Raw genomic sequence first — 17,098 nt, 5'->3', positions numbered from 1 at the left:
TCAAACAATTCATTATTCAATAATTTCGATTCTCCTTGGAATATGACTTTGTCTATGAACAGAAACCACTGCTGGACAATTTTACGTGGGTGGTTGCAACTCATATTGATTGCTCCAGCTCATGGTCCATCTAATCCTAGTTCTAGCTTTGTAGTTGTAGGCAGGCTTGTAGAGCAATTCGACTGAAACTGTATGATGATGATGTGCATTGCCGACCCATAACCAAACTTAACCCGGTCGAGGCACAATCAAAAAGAACAGAACAGTAGCCTGGTGAATAATTAAACTAAAAAGAGATTGGTTGGACTGACAAATTTGTTTAAATGAATATCTTGGACATGGGTTCACTCTGCCATAACAATTGTCTAACCATTATGCATTTGAGCCCAGATTTCCTACAAACTTTTCCTACCCACTCTCTACCCAACCTGAATTGGAGCCACACATCTCTTAATTCATAATAGACATGTGTAGCTCCAATTCAAGGCGGGTAGAGAGTGGGTAGAAAAAGTGAGTACGAAATCCTGTGTACGCATTTGTAGTTAAATAGATGAATGCCCCCCCTCTTGGTTTGGTCCACCAAGGCATCAACCCGGGTAGAAAAAGTGAGTACGAAATCCTGTGTACGCATTTGTAGTTAAATAGATGAATGCCCCCCCTCTTGGTTTGGTCCACCAAGGCATCAACCCGACTAAAAGTTTGATACTTACCAGGTGGTACACATGGCATCAACCTATCCATGGAAGTTCTGGTGGAGGATCAGACTTTGCACTAGGATCCATGTCAAGGATGCGGGACTTCCAGATGTTTGAAACGTCTTCTGTTAGTCCGCACAGCTTCTACTGGAAGGCTTTAGGGGATTCCATTTATTTCCATGCTCATACCAATAGATGCCTATCTGATACTTTGATGAAAAGCTATCTATAATCTGTGATATCCACTCATGCATGTGGCTTTTGAGTCTCTACTATCCACCAATGAAAGCACATCTCTGGCACCTTTTAGGCTAAGTTTCTTGCGTAGTCCAGCGTATGGAATGCAGGGATTCATCTCTTCTCACACCTTCCAATGGAGAAATGTAGCTTTCCTTAATATCAATAATAAAGGATAATTCCTAAAAATGAAACAATAGAGAAAAGATTATTGGAATCAAATTGTAATCTCATATGGTAAGCAGGTTCAGATGTCTATCATATTGAGATTGAGAATCTTTAATTGAACCATCAAGAAAACATCCAACATACTGCAGTTCATAAGGCCCCATATTAGCAGTGAGTTCAATGCTCACATGATAACATTACAATCCACTAGCAATGCCACAATATTGCAACCATGGATACTGCTAGAAAGAGACACTGCATGCTGCAAATGGGCTGGCCATATATAAACCCTATCATAAGACCCAAACCATCCATTATTGAATCTATACCACATTTTTGTTTCTCTTTACCTTCATGCCCATCTTTTTTAAGAACTGCAAATTTTAGAAGGTTAATGATGTGAAGACAAAAGAATACTAAGAAACACAAATTAGATACCCTAAGAAATGAAGTTTATTGTGATATAGGATAATCTGATGTGGCTGATTCTGATACTTGGGGGTCCTAGGTCTTTAACCAAAATTTTCAGGCTGATAAGAATATGCACAGAATATTTGGTCAAAGGGCATATAGCACAATATGAACCCATATCACATCCTTAAAAACACAATGCTGCCTCTTTTTTCTTTGAGTACATTAAAACACAATGCTCTCTCATGCATAGATAGATGCAATCAAATACAGAAAGTGCATTACAACCAATTAATATAACTGCTTATGAATTATGGCCTTGTTTATGAATATAGTTCTTTCTTTAGAAAAAAGATGCTGGGAAGAAAATAAGAAAAACCATCAATAAGTGATCAGTACCTCAAGATGCCTGCTTCATGGTAGCTCTTCGAAGAAACCATATAAAGCTGAGTTCTGACAAAGCAGACAATCTAACAGGCACAGTGCATACTGCATACGAGCTCAAATAAAACGCACCTTGATGGGGGAACCAGATTCTGTCATTGCCATGAAGGAATTGGACTGGCACTATGCACATTAATGGATGGCATGTAGTTTCATGAATTCTGTCCTTTCAAGTGGTTTTATTCATTGTCTGCAAATGAGATCAATATTGAACATATGGGCAATGCTCAACAAATCCTCCAATGTCTCAAGCACAACTCAGTTAGCACCTTAAGAGCCAACCATGATACATGTGAGCCACAAGCCTGTTTCCAGGCATAAAGGATCTTGTGCAAGATGTGAAAAATTGCATGATATTGTGTAGGCCTCAAGCAGTATGCACTCCAGAGAGAGGTCTTTTTATCAAATAACAACTTCCTATAGTGGAGTCCAGAATGGCTGCAAGGATGCAAGATCTTGCTAAAAATCAAACTTTGGGCTCAAGAAAGTCCCGCATCAACTCAACTTGCAGCAACTCAGCAACTTCTCGCACATTCCTTCGACTCCAGAATCCATCAACAACAGAATTCCATATGGCCTTATCAGGAACACATCCTTCCAACACCATCTCATTGACAAGGCGAGCAGATTTGTGAATGTCGCCTATCTTAGAAAAACAACTTACAAGAGAATTAAATGTCTGAGAATCAATGGAGATGCCTCTGGTACGTGTACTAAGATACACTTGAAAGGCTCGAGTTGAATCATTATCAGTACAAAGGCCCTGAACAACCATATTATGAATCTTAACATGAAGGCTCCAAGTTAGACGATTAGGTGAGATTCCCCCAAGAACCATCTCATCAAGGAAATTTGCAGCCTCTTGGAATTTAAAGGAATCACAGAGACCATGTATAACTTTTCCATACAACCCTGCATCTGGTTTCAATCCTTGAAGCTTCATCCTGTCAAATACCTCCAGTGCTTCCCTAATCTTTCCTTCATTGCAAAGTCCATTAATCAAAGCACTATAAGTAATCATATTTGGGGAATAGTGCTTACTAACCATCCTTTCCAGTAACCCAATGGCTTCTGAAGATTGTCCGCTCTTGCAGAGACCATCCATCAAAGAACTGTAAGTAACTACATTGGGTTCAATACCTTTGCTACTCATCTCTTCAAATAATTTTATGGCTTCATCCAAACTGTTAGACAAGCACAAACCATGAATCAAAGACGTATACGTAACAACAGTGCATGAACAACCTTTTGTTTCCATCTCTTTGAATAGCTCCTTCGCTTCTGCAATCCTTCGCATTTTACATAACCCATTAATCAAAGTACCATACGTGTAAGAATCAGGAATGCATCCACGGTTGGGCATTTCTCTGAATATTCTAAAAGCAGCATCCATTGTCCCACTGTTCATGCAAAGAGCCTTGATCAAAACATTGAGTGAAGCAGTATTGGGAGGAAAACCCATTTCTTTCATGTGCCTGTAAATTTTTTTGGCTATCTTCAACTGGTTATTATCAACAAGAATAGAACAGATGGTGACATAAGATTTTTGAGTGGGTTCACACTGGAATTCCTTCATATTGTGAAAAATTCTGAGGGCATCAAGTGGCCTGTGAGCTCGCCCATAAGCTCTGCAGATGGAAAGGAATATGCCTTCTGTAAGATCACACTTCTCCTCCTTCATTCTACTGAGGAGCTCCTCAGCTGATCTGAACTGATTAGCTGAAACTAATTTGGAAATCATGACTCCAAAGGTGTTGTGATCATGTCGGAATCCATTAGTATACTCACCTGTTGCTGAATCAAAGATGAGAATTGCTTTCCGGATGTCTCTTTCTGCTCGTATCAGCTTCTGTACTTGGGATGTTGTGATTTGTTTTGACCATTTGACTAGTGTCTTGTTGCTCATTGCAGTGGTTCCCCTTAAGAATCTACTTAGTGTTGCAAGAAATTAAGAAGGTAAAGTATTTGGTTTGCGTTCAACCTGACTTTAGTGTTGCAAGTCTTTGTATTTGGCTAGAAAGCAATATTCTTGGGAATCATGCAGAAGCAGAAGCACCTGGACAAATTATGAAATTAGAATCAGGTCTCACAGACATAAACATAAATTTGGCCTTGGATGCAGCCAGTGCCCTGCTGTGCTATGGGCATAATGACAATGACAGAGAAATATTATGAGAGCAAAACTAAATGGTAGCCTAATATTTAGAATTACAAATGCATGTTATGGAACATTGGCCTCTCGTTGCACATTAGTCAGATAGGAACTTGAGAGTATTGGGGTTTTTATTCTTTTTTCGGATTTTGATAATGGAAAGTTGGTCAATGGGATTTTAATTCCCATTGACAAAGAAACCCATGTTCTTTTTTCAGATTTATGTGGGGAGTAGGGAAAGTTTATTTTCCTGGGTATCACTCACACGGGTAAGTGATACCCATCTCCTAGGTGGGTAAATAACTTTCCCACCTGGAGGGAAGTTGCCAACACTTGAACGGGACAAAAATGCCCCTTTCAATAATGGATTTTTATGGCTAAAATGGTCATTGCCTTTTTTACTTGGGAAATAAAAGAACATGGTAAATGTACTTACCCAGGTAAGTCTTTCTTGGAGAATACTTACCCAGGTAACCCAGGTAAGTAACTTACCGAAAAGTGAACATGGCCTTAGTGATAAAACCCTTATTACCCTCGAGATTTAACCACTTATTTTTCAAATATACATGAATTCTAAATGATGACCCCAAAATTCAAATTGATCAACTAAGCAACCAAGAAAACAATGACATGAATGCTAGTAAATAGGATACAAAGATGAACAGGAAAGAATAGAAGAGAATGGTTACAGAATATACAAAGTAGAGTTTCATCTTATAAATTTCAAAGAAGAAAAAGAAAGCATATTGGAATATTTCTCCTACCAATTTTCTCAAACAGTTAGTATGTTGTAAAAAGTAGTGTAACTTCAACCTTTTATTGAATGTCCAAAATAATGTTCTCCATAATAAAGAATAAGGAAAAGTTCGATGTTTCCAAAGTGGCAAAGTGCACCTACTATAATTCTCCTAGAAATAATGAATTGCTTGAAACTATGAACCAGAACCCAGAAGATGAAGATCAATAGAAACCCGAAGCGAATGTTGAAAAGGGCTTCTTCCTTGGAAAATAAAACTAGAAAAGTGGACAAAGAAATGATAAAGAAAACAATATCAAATAGAGGAGAAATAACTTACCATATTGTTGCTTCTTTATTGCTAACTAATTTCACGTTTGTGATCATAGTCCAATGAGACAAAGGACAAGTTTTTTATGTCTTCCCTTTGTTCCTACATTAAGTGAGAACTAATTCTGATTTCTGATGTAACCCTATTTTGGTTGAACGCTCAAAAGAACATTACATATGGCTATGAATGATAGATAGTCCAAAGAGAGATGGTTAGAGCAATTCAGGTCAGGCCTAGATCCCTGGTGGTAATTGGGTGCGGCAAGCTGCAAGCAGCCGCATCAAGTCTGTTCATATCGGGTCGGATTCGGTCCAAATTGACCAATTCGGTAATAGAAAACCCAACTCGATCTCCGGTCCACTCAAATCATATTTTTTTTGGGGTTTTACCGTTCAGTTTGCAGTTCAAATCTGAATTCTGAGGTGGAGTGCAGTCTAAAAATCCCTTTTTTTTTCTTTTGATAGATTGAATAACAGAAAAACCAACTTGATCTCCAGTCCACTCAAATCAGGTTTTTTCTTTTTTTAAGAAACAGACAAAGAAAGGGTGATTTCTCATTTCTCAAATGATTAATCCAGAAAATATCACCTTGTTATGTTTGAGCTTCTAAGAAGCCAGTGGCGTAATTTCGATGACGACGGGACCATAAAGTGAAGAACTTCCATCCGACAATACCTGATTTGGTCCATCGAAATGGATTTATATTGGAATGGGTAGGGTTGAACCAATATCCTCCCTATCCATGATGAGTACACGACTTCCCCAAGCCTAGGGTTGGGGATGGGGATTGTTTTAGTGGGGTGGGGACGGTGATTAATAGGAATTCTCGATCGAGGTTGGAGTCAGGGATGAAAATTCGGGTCTTCGTGGGAAACCTATCCCCGTCGGGGATTGGGAATGGATAACAAATTTTATACCTGATGGGGATCAGGGACGGGGATGGGGGTTAATTTCAGAATCGGGATTGGGGACAGCTGGACAGGAAATATGATCCCCGCCCTGTTGTCATTCCTAGATAAGACTAGGGGTGTCAATGGACCGGGTTTAGGTTGGACAATTGGACCCAATCTAAATTAAAACCAATTTGAACAAGTTGCATGGTCCAATACGACATTAAGTTGGATCAATCCAGTCCAAAATATCCATCAAATTGCATTGGGCCTGGTCCATCTGTGATGGACCCATATGGCATTAGATTAGGTTGGACCAATATCCGGTCATTGTTAGCCCTAGTGATTGGTTGGTAGATGGTTTGATATGAAACCCACATCCAACCCAACCCACCCATTTACCACCCCCTAGTCTCCCCAATTGCAAGCTATTTCTCTAACTAGCATTGGTATCTCCATGATGCCAACAATGTCTGAGACAAATCCATCGTTGCCACTGACATAGGGGGTGTTTGGGTCCATTGCAAAACGTTTTTTCATGAGGCTATTTGGTTCCATTATTGTTTCCTGAGAAAACGGCACCACGTAGAAGCCACGTCCAATGTTTTCAAAACCAAACCGGACTGGATAGTCGGATTGGAAAGACCGAGAACCGGTCATTTGACTGGTTCCATTTTACCCCAAAACCGCTATTTGGCCAAAAACCGTTGATTTGGTCAACAAATCATTGGCTCAGGCGGTCAAACCATTGAACTGTTCGACCAAGTAATTGTTTTTGGCCTTTTTTGGGTTATTTAATTTTATTTTTTTTTTTGTCAGAGCGAGCTATCCATTTGGACCAAATGGTCAAACTGTTCGAACCAGAAACCGAACCCCGGAACAGTTCCCTATCCGGTCCGGTTTTAAAAACCTTGGCCACATCAGCCACCATATTAGAAAACACTTTGTAAAAAGAAAAAGGCACCAAAATGGTGTTTTCTAAGATGGACAATTTTTTGAAAATAATGGGAAAACTTCTTTTTTACTGTTTTTTGAGAAAACAGCTAATTTCAATGTGTTTTTTGCCTTTTACTTGTGGTCCTACTTATTTTAAAACCCCCCATCATCTACGAAAAAATCAACTTATGCCAGATAGGCCCAAATCTCCCATGATTATAACCGCCAAGGGGAAGGGTGAGGTTTAATTACCAATGTTTTTGCCACTTGAGACCAATCTCTAATTATGGCATCTATCATGATGCAATCGAATTCCTTTAGACATGGTTTCCAACTATTTTTATCATATATATACATGCTTTTTGTAAACAAAAATAAATAATATAATAAATTTATAAAAAATACAATTTAAATAACATATTTATAAATAAATAAATAATATATATAAGTATTATATATATTTATATAAATAAATAAATAACATATATATCAGATTGGATAGGGTTTGATCCAAACTCAATCCAATTTCTGGTCAGCTCCTATCATCCGATCTGATCTGAAGATCCAAAATATGCTTATCTGAATCTGAGAATATAGGATCGAACTTCGGATCGGATCATTGAATCATGATTCGAACCATTTGCACCCCTACCTTAGTATAAATATTTACAATGAGCTCTTTATTGCTTTTAGCTTTCTCTTTAAAAATTCTGTTATTTCTCTCTTCCCATAAACTCCACAAAGTAGCTGCCCTAGCTCATCGAACCATGATTCAAACCATTTGCACCCCTACCTTAGTATAAATATTTACAATGAGTTCTTTATTGCTTTTAGCTTTCTCTTTAAAAATTCTGCTATTTCTCTCTTCCCATAAACTCCACAAAGTAGCTGCCCTAGCATATCACAACAAGAATCCAATTTCTTGGCACTATCTACTACCAAAGTCATCCTATTGAAAGCCCTAGGCAACCAAAAAAAATGAACGATTGAATAGACTTGGACAATATCCTTTCGGTCCACAAAACTAATGGATGATCAGATTTCGAACCAATCCAATCCAATGTAAAACTTCAGACCGTCCATACTGATTCAATAGTTAAGGTTTGGACGGGGTCCAATCCAAACTCAGTCCATTGACAGCAGTAAAACTCACCCTATATTTTTTTCCCCAAAGTGCTAGTTGCGGGATTTGATTCCACATCAATGCTGGAACAAATCAGCTAACACACCAATGAACCAGCACTCGGTGGGTGGTCTCCGGTCATAATATCCGTATTTGATGATGACCATCAAGTAGATAGTGAAAATAAATCAACTTCAACACATGAATCATACAGTCAATGCCCACATATTATGGTTCAAAAAGGTCCACCATTAACAGATCAGTCTCTTTTCTAATGTGGTTCAAAAACAGTCGTCATTAAAAAAATTGCTATGGTCTTGGAACCCTAACAACCCTTTTTAGAACCATAAACCCAATACCATTACACCACCTAAAACTTTTTTTTGAAAGGTGAATACTATATTTAGAGGTGGCAATTGGGTGGTTTGGGTTGAGTTTCAACCCAACCCATCTAACCCGCCAACCCATTAATGACCCAATTAGATAGAATTAAATGGGTTGGGTTCAACCCAAACCACCTGAATCCAACCCAACCCATTTAGATAAAATAATGAAAATTACACAAAAAATAATAAAAATTGCATGAAATAAAATAGAAATTAAACAAAAACAAAAAAAAATGCATAAAATTAATAGAAATTACATAAAAATTCATCAAAAAAATAGAAATTACATAAAATTTTGAAAAAAAAAATTACAAAAAAAAACTGAAATTGCATAATTATATAATAAAAGTTATAGAAAAACATAGAAAATGAAGAAAAATAACAGAAATTACAAAAAAAAACAAAGAAAAACTAGAAATTGCAGATAAAAAGAACAGAAATGCGAGAATCACTATTGAAATTTCAACTTTGGCAAAGAAATTAAATCTCAAAGTTGTCTCTTAACCCAAGAGCCTGACACATAAGAGCTGAATAATCTGAGTTCAAAATAATCTGACACCCAGTCTCTCTCAAATGAAAAGGTGAAGAGAAATTTGAACCATGAATGGGAGAAATTGGGACCCTCTGGCTTAGAAGGGTTGCTCTTCCTTTGGAATAGCCATTCAAGCTCATTTAGGAAGTGCAGAACATCTTCCCTGGACTGTGGCCGCCCTAAATCCTGAAACTTATCTTCTGTAACGATGCAAGCTGTTAAACTTGATAAAACCCTGATTCAGCCCCTCAAAACTGAGGACCACATGCTTGCATCTGCCTCAAATGGCATGCAGTTGATTAGATTCATTGCCTCTACAAGAAAACCAGCACGAGCAAACAGATCAGTCATGCATGAGCAGTGTTCACTCTCTGGCTCAATATGATAATCTTCTTTCATTGTATAAAACCATCTCTCTCCCTCACTGACTAATCCACAATGGTTGCAGGCAGACAATACACCTGAAAAGGTGACATTGTTTGGACCAACACCCACATGTCTCGTCTCATCAAACAACTTCAATGCTTCAAGTCCATAACCATTTGTAGCATAACCAACCAACATTGAGTTCCATGGGACTTCATCAGATTTCACCATCTGATCAAACAATTTCCGTCCATCTTTAATGTTACCACACTATGGCTGTCAAGGATCAAGCATGTATTAAACCTGTTTAGAGAGGCTATTATTTTCTAAGAAAACAGGTCCTTTTCTTCATTTGATAGAAGAGTTTAAGATTAGAATAAACCAGAATTCTGATATTGCACAAAAATTCCCGCAGAGTTGATTATCCTTTAACCAGAAAAGGGAAAGAGAAAAAGAAAGAAAAGAAAAATAAAAAAACAGATGTAAGCAATGGCTGATCACATGGTATGGGGTTCTCAACTGCATTAAAACAAATCAGCAGTATATTCTTTTGTTGTTAACATGGAAAGTTTTAGTACATATGACCTATTTTCTTCTTTACTACCACCAAATAAGCAATGTGCAGGGTCCACTTTTCTTCTTTACTACCACCAAAAGAAAAGGACCTTTTTTTTTGGAAAATAATGGTCTCTCTAAACAGGTTTATTTACAGTGCAAAACTTAACATGAAACAAATTTTCTACAAAGTTAGATAAAAATGACCCAAACAAAACTTAACATTTGTACTGATAAAAATGAATAGATTGCAAACAAGCTGAGCCGAAGGTGCAGTTGAGTTGGTAATACAAGCAAGAGAAGGAAAAAGAGACAAGACAGTGCAAAGTAATTCCAATTAAACTTCTTTTGACTAGACATCTTCACACCCAAGTCCCAAGTCCCAACCATATATCAGGACGTGAGTGCCACATGCATTGACATTGACCGTATCTGTTTTAATGATTCACCTTTCATCATTGTTTGGGTGTGATTAGTGACTATGACTCTGTGAGACTGTGAGACATTCACTTTCTTCTAAATCAATTTGACCTCATAATCTAGAATTCTCATTCTCTTGATTACTCCACCTAGAAAACAGATAAAAGGAAAAAACCCAACTTCAAATTTCATACACATCAGCCTTATTATAATCTGCAACAGTGTGAATGATTCATGGCATGCATCATTTATTGTTTTTCATGCATATTAAGAGAACTGTGTTAGTGTTACGATCGATGGGGATGGGGCACATGAAATAAACTATTTACCATAAGAAGGCTGAGCCAGATGCTACCTTGGTCTTCAGTCTACCTTGTCAAATCATACAAGAAACCATTTCCCATAAGAAGGCTGAAGACCAACCTCGGCCTAACCCCTAACTTCTTTCCCTCTTTTCCTTTTCTCTTTTTCTTTTCTTTTCTTTTTTTCCATCAATAAATACACCACCCAGCCCCACTAACTGCCCTCCTCCTTCCACCAGCATTACTTCACTTCACAGTCTCTCTCCCTCTCCACTCCACCTCCCATCTCTCTGTCTCTCTTTCTCTCTCTGCACTATAATCTTTAGGTCTTGTCTAGAAAAACAATCTTTAGTGAATTCAAACAATCATCTTGACAAACAATTAATTCTAGCTGCTAGCAAACCAAAACCAATGGGCTATTTCTCTCACATTCTACAAGAATTTAGCATGTTGTAAATCCAATTTGAAAGATCACCCACTGGTTGGTGAAGCTGTCTATTTCCCAAATAAGCTTTAGGCATCACCCTGAATCATAGAAATCAGCACTAACAGATTTTAGGGAATCAACCGATGTGGTAATTTTATAGATGGGAAACCTAGCAAAGCAATTCCTCCAATCAAACATTCCTAAGCATGTGATGGGCACCACATTTTGGTCATTTAAAAGTGGCTATTTGTGTTGTGACTTCAACAAATGGAGGGATCTTCAATTAACCTTTTAGGTGATTCTAGAACAAAATCAAAACCTAAACGAACTAATGCCATATCAAAACCTAACGAGGAATGAATGAAAGAATGTGAGGACATATCTGCATGAAAAAAGCAACACCAGTGAAGAAGGATGACAAAAATCATGAATGAGTAACAGTAGAAAGTCTTGGGCCGTCCACTAGTCAATTTTGATTTTCCCCCATCTTGTAGAAAGTCTCATTTGGGTCCTCTAGTAACAGTTCTGATGTGTCCCTCTTTTAGATACATTAAGACATTGTTTTCCTAGTCTAAATTGATTTTTTTAACATTACAAGATAGCCCACAGGAGTGCTTTCAATTTCTTATGATACATTTGAAGGTTACTTAGTTTCTTCCACTTCCCAAACAAACTTGGATTCAATTCCCCTGTTAGTGCATTACTGTGTAAATAGAGTTGTGAAATATGGGTGAGGTTAGCTAGAGAAAGAGGTAGGATACCGGAAAGTCGGTTCATAGACAAGTCAAAGTAGGTAAGCTTCGGCCAGTTTCTAAAGAAATTATAATCTATACCATCAGAAATTACAAATGGCAACTGAAAACTCTGAAAAATATTTTCAAAAAGTCCTACTCATCAACGTCTTGGATTTTCAGAGATTAAATATTCAATATTGAAATGTATGCAGCAGGCTAGTCATTTATTGTACAAAGCCATAACCTGAATCTGTGACAGTTTTCCTCATCACATGGTAGAACTTCATATGCTAACTTGATAACCATAAAAGAAACTAAATGATTAAGTTGCAGTTCTCACAGAAAGAAGGCTTCCACTGCCTGGAAAACTCTGTCAGTGGAAGTTCCTCGCTAGATGTAGATGGAAGTAAACCCTGCTTCTCAACCCACTGGCGAGACAAGGTTAAGGATACAGAGAGAGAGAGAGAGAGAGAGAAATAAAGAGAGTTTGAGTACCTGAAATGGCAGCCTAAATCGACGTATTGGTCTCTGCTAAACCCTAGAATTCGTCCTTCCCTCTGCGTTCTCCGATAGCCTTAATCGCCGTATCTCTGCTAGAACCTAGAGTTCCCTCTTCGTTCTCCAGTATTGATCGAATGGTCTCTGCTAAACCCTAGATTTCATCATCTCCTCTTATCGTTCAGGCGTTCTCTTCTCTCAGTTCTGTGTCTGTATCGAGTATTCTCTGTGACTCTCTGCTCCTTGGTGGGTTCGATGGTTAACCATCGATTAAAGCCCGTGCTTATTGGGTTAATCGACCCACAACGACCCGGAATTAAATAAACGGGTTCGACCCATTAATAATTGGGTGGTTGGGCGGGTTCAGCGGGTTGGGTCAAAAATTGCCGCCCCTAACTATATTAACACACAAAGGATAATAAAGGGTATCTCTTCTAGATAATCTGAACTTACAAAAGAAGAAGAAGAGTGAGATTTAGTTAATTGGGAGTATCCATATGCTGAGGTTCCTTAGCAACAAAAGTTAACTTTTTTGAGGCTCCTTAGCAACATCCTAGTTTTCAACAAAAGCAAGTGACATGACGAGGGAGTATCCATTTGCTGCATAAACGTTCTTATCAACTGCTTAGCATCAAAACACAAACAGACTTCTTTAAAATTTCAGTTTTATAATTCCAGTAAAACCTGCAAAATAGCAAATAGTTCAGCTTGAATAACATAATTAACTTGAGAGATTCATCCTCCAATTATTTTTATACAGGATAAATTCCGAGATAAAATGATGATGCCATAGATAAATAGAGTCCAAAATTTTTCCTGCATCTGAAAACACAATAAAATCTGTAGTTTGAGATATAAGAAGAGAATATTTGCTATCCCTAGGTTGATTTAAAAGAGATTGGGAATCATTGATGCAACCCATGGTGAGGTGAAAATATTGATTAACATCTTTGCAATTGACACAGGTAAATTTGATGATTTTGAAATGATTTTTCATTTCGAGCAAACCAAATATGATACCACGCCATGGCAATCCAACCTAGAACATGCATAAAAAGAGATTGCTCAGGGATTAAATTATGAAAATTTTGAATGCCTGTAATCCAAGAATTTTGAAAAATATGTTGCAGTTGAATATTCCAATGATTGGTGAAGAGAACAACTTGGGCAAATTGGCATTTAAGAAATAGACGGGGTAAGGATTCTATTTCAGTATTACAAAAAACACAAAGTTTTTGATGATCTTCTAAGCAAAGACATTCTTTTACTAGGATGAAATTGTTAATGATTTGCCATGAAAATAATTGGAAACAGGGAGGGATAGATAATTTCCATATTTTTGTTAGACAAAATTGTAAATCAGGAGTGATATTCGAAAGAAGCATGTGTATTTCCTTCTTATAATTTTCATTTACCAAATATTTTCTAGAGCTATGGCTCTCCCAAATCCAAGAAATATCATTATTAGTAGGATAGACAAGTGTTCTGAGAATTTTGGTAGCTTATGGGAGAAGAAATAAAGAGTGAATAAGGTTCTCATTCCAGGTTCCTGACACAAGAAAGTTGAAAATATTTAAATTAGGAAGACGGGGGGCTAAGGGAAGAGAAACCCAGTAGAATTTAGAATCTGATTGTATCCAAGGGATTTGATAAATCAAGAAGGATGAATCTCCATTTACTAAATGCCCACATTCAGAAGATAATTCAATTAATTTTGGACAAATATATTTCCAGTAAATCGAGCTTGAAGCAGGAATAGAATAAGGAAAGGTAGTAAGGTTTTTGAGATATTTGGATTTCCAAATCTGAGCCTAGAGTTTATGTTATTCATTAAGGAATTTCCAAGCAACTTTCTTAAGAAGGCTTTGATTTACTAGATTCAATTTCTTAAATCCAAGGCCTCCATGAGATTTAGGCAAAGTAAGAGTGTTCCAAGAACACCAACGGTAAGGGTGTTTATGATTATTTGACATACCCCACCAAAAGTTCCTAATTGTTTATTCCATGCTTTCAATAGTCTTTTGAGAGAACTTAACAACAGATTGGATTAAGATTTTCTTACCAGCCCAGCTTATTGCCGAAGCCCTCCAATTATTTAATTTGGCTTTTAGATTTTCAAGAATATAGTTCAAGTTAACATGTCTATTCCTAGACCAAAAAAGAGGATGACCCAAATATTTATAATTTCGGTTTAGAGGACCAATATTGATTTGCCTTCTGATCATACATTGTAATCTAGGATGGATATTTTTATTGCAATAAATTCCAGATTTCTCCAAATTGATTAGTTGACGAGAGGCATCCTAGAAATCCTTTAGAATTTGACTAAGGTTATCAATTTCATCTATATGGGCTCTTAGGAATAACATTACATTGTCAAAAAAGAAAAGGTGGGAAATTTTTGGAGAAGAGGGAGTAAGAGAGATACCTTGAATTTTCCCATCTTGTTCAAATTTAAAGAGAAGTTTAGAAAGGCCTTCCATATCTAAAATAAATAAATAAGGAGATAAAGGATCTCCTTGACGAAGACCACGAGAGGGGTAAAAATGTCCTTCGGAAGTGCCATTGATAAGGACTGAAAATGAAACAGTTGAGATATATTCCTTAATCAAGAGACAGAAGTTCTCAAAAAACCCTAACAGAGACATGACTTTAAGAAGAAAAATCCATTCTAACTAATCATAGGCTTTTGTCATGTCTAATTTTAGAGCTAAATAGCTTGTGCCTCTTTTTCTGTGTTTAAGGAAATGAAACATTTCCTGAGTAATGATATAATTATCTGACACTTGACGGCGGAACAAAAGCTACTTGATTGGGAGAGATACACTTGTCCAAAATAGAGCGGAGACGATTAGTTATCAGCTTAGTTATGACTTTATATATAACATTACAAAGGCTGATAGGTCGGTAATCCTGGACTTTTGTACAATCAACATTTTTTAGGAATAAGACAAATAAACGTGTGGTTTAGTCTTTTCAGAAGTTTTTTATTTTGGAAAAACTCCTGGACTACTGAAACTATGTCTGGTTCCATCAGCTCCCAATATTGTTTAAAAATAATGGCTAGCATCCCATCCGGACCTGGAGATTGGAGATTCCCAATGCTAAAAAGGGTAGATTTTACCTCCTCGAGTGAGGGGGTAGTTAGGAGCATAACATTATCCTCTTCAAAGTAGGGCTGCTCATAAGAAGACCCGACCCGAGTCAGTTGGGTTTTCTTCAGCACCGGTCGGTTTCGGGTTGTAAAAAATCATAAACCGACGATTCGGGTTGGTTTCGTTTTCATGTGTGAAAACCAAAACCAACCTGAACCGGACCGACTTAATAGTTAGTTCCTAGTTAGTAGTTACAACCTACTTAGTTCCTAATTTACTAAGTTGTCTCTATCCTAGTTACAACCTAGCTTAATTTCTAGTCTTCTAGTTAGGAACGACATTAATGCCAAGTATTGTAAGACAACTAGACAAGGAATTTTTTTTTAAAAGTTTAAAGAAAAGAATCAAAGGATCTTAGTTTCTATGGTCTTTTACACCAAATAGACAACCAATTACAATTAGAATTAAGTGTCCTTTTTTACTTAGATTAGAAGGTTTCTTGAAATATACAAATTTCAGTCTTCTTTCTCTAATATAGTTTGACTTTATATTTTCTTGATAACTTCTATTCTAACTTGGTCTGCCCCCCTTAGCCCTTCAGCTCAAGCACAATCTCTAATACAATTTGACTCTCAAGAATCAAAAATTTGAAATTTCAAGTTCTCAAGTCTCAACTTCAAGACATCACTCGAACTTGGTTCTCCCATCTTCTCATTCTCTCAACTCAAGCTCAAGTCTCAACTCTCAACTTCTTAAGACTCAAGCAACAACTAACAAGCATCACATTCAGTCATTCAAAGGTTAGTATTTTTTTATTCAATTATTTTTTAATTTAATGCATGTTACAAGTTGATATATTTTATTTGTGTTTTGTCTAAGTTTAAGCTTTGAAAAAAATCCGGTTAATGTCGATATATTTGTACAAAAAACTTCAGTTTTGTATGAAAAATCTAATTTATTTAAATATATATTTTGTATTTAAAACTGTTAAATAAAGATATTTCGGTTTTGCAGAAAATATATTTTTAAATATTATATATAATGTGTATTTCCGAAATATATATATATGTGTGTGTGTGTGTGTGTATATATATATATGTGTGTGTGTGTGTGTGTGTGTGTGTGTATTTTTATATTATTATATATTTCAGTTTTAATTTTTCAATATATTCCAGAAAAGATATTCTGAAATTTTATATATAATATGTATATTTCTGAAATAAAGAAATAAATATTATATATATAAAGCTGAAATATAGTAATATATCTGAAATATATATTCCATAGATACATATCTGATATATTTCGGAATATATATTTTTCATATGTATATATTTGAAATAAATTAATAGATATTTATAGTAATTTCATAATTTGCACAAAAACTATGTATTTTTATATTATTATCTATTTCAGTTTTAAATATATTCTGAAATTTTATATATAATATGTAAATTTCCGAAATAAATAAATAAATATTATATATAAAGCGGAAATATAGTAATATATATCTGAAATATATAATAAATAATATATATATATATATATATATATATATATTCATAAATATATATCTGATATATTTCGGAATATATATTTTTCATATATATATTTGAAATATAGTAAAAGATATTTATAGTAATTTCATAATTTTCATAAA

At 36.1% G+C, this 17,098-nt stretch overlaps 1 protein-coding gene across 2 annotated transcripts; it reads right to left on the bottom strand.

Annotated features, from left to right (window-relative positions):
- Nucleotides 1-283: 283 nt before the first annotated feature.
- Nucleotides 284-12,636, bottom strand: LOC148875990 (Pentatricopeptide repeat (PPR) superfamily protein). Of its 2 annotated transcripts, none has more exons than XM_088979465.1 (3): nucleotides 12,341-12,636; nucleotides 1,911-4,011; nucleotides 284-1,114 (listed from the first exon to the last, which is right to left on the bottom strand). In XM_088979465.1, exon 2 carries the CDS (start codon nucleotides 3,859-3,861, stop codon nucleotides 2,422-2,424), a length of 1,440 nt encoding a protein of 479 aa, XP_088835591.1. In that variant the 5' UTR covers nucleotides 3,862-4,011; nucleotides 12,341-12,636; the 3' UTR covers nucleotides 284-1,114; nucleotides 1,911-2,421. The 2 variants fall into 2 exon arrangements, with proteins under 2 accessions (XP_088835591.1, XP_088835596.1); XM_088979470.1 differs by having other exon boundaries at nucleotides 284-1,062.
- Nucleotides 12,637-17,098: the final 4,462 nt, after the last annotated feature.

This window comes from Nelumbo lutea, chromosome 1, assembly GCF_056320005.1.
Source record: "Nelumbo lutea isolate HS-2025 chromosome 1, American lotus-T2T, whole genome shotgun sequence".
Lineage (NCBI taxonomy): Eukaryota > Viridiplantae > Streptophyta > Magnoliopsida > Proteales > Nelumbonaceae > Nelumbo > Nelumbo lutea.
This window is presented reverse-complemented; position numbering and strand designations above follow the sequence as displayed.

Coding starts and splice junctions, on each gene's coding strand:
- LOC148875990 (XM_088979465.1), bottom strand. CDS start 3,861: ATGAGCAACAAGACACTAGTCAAATGGTCAAAACAAATCACAACATCC.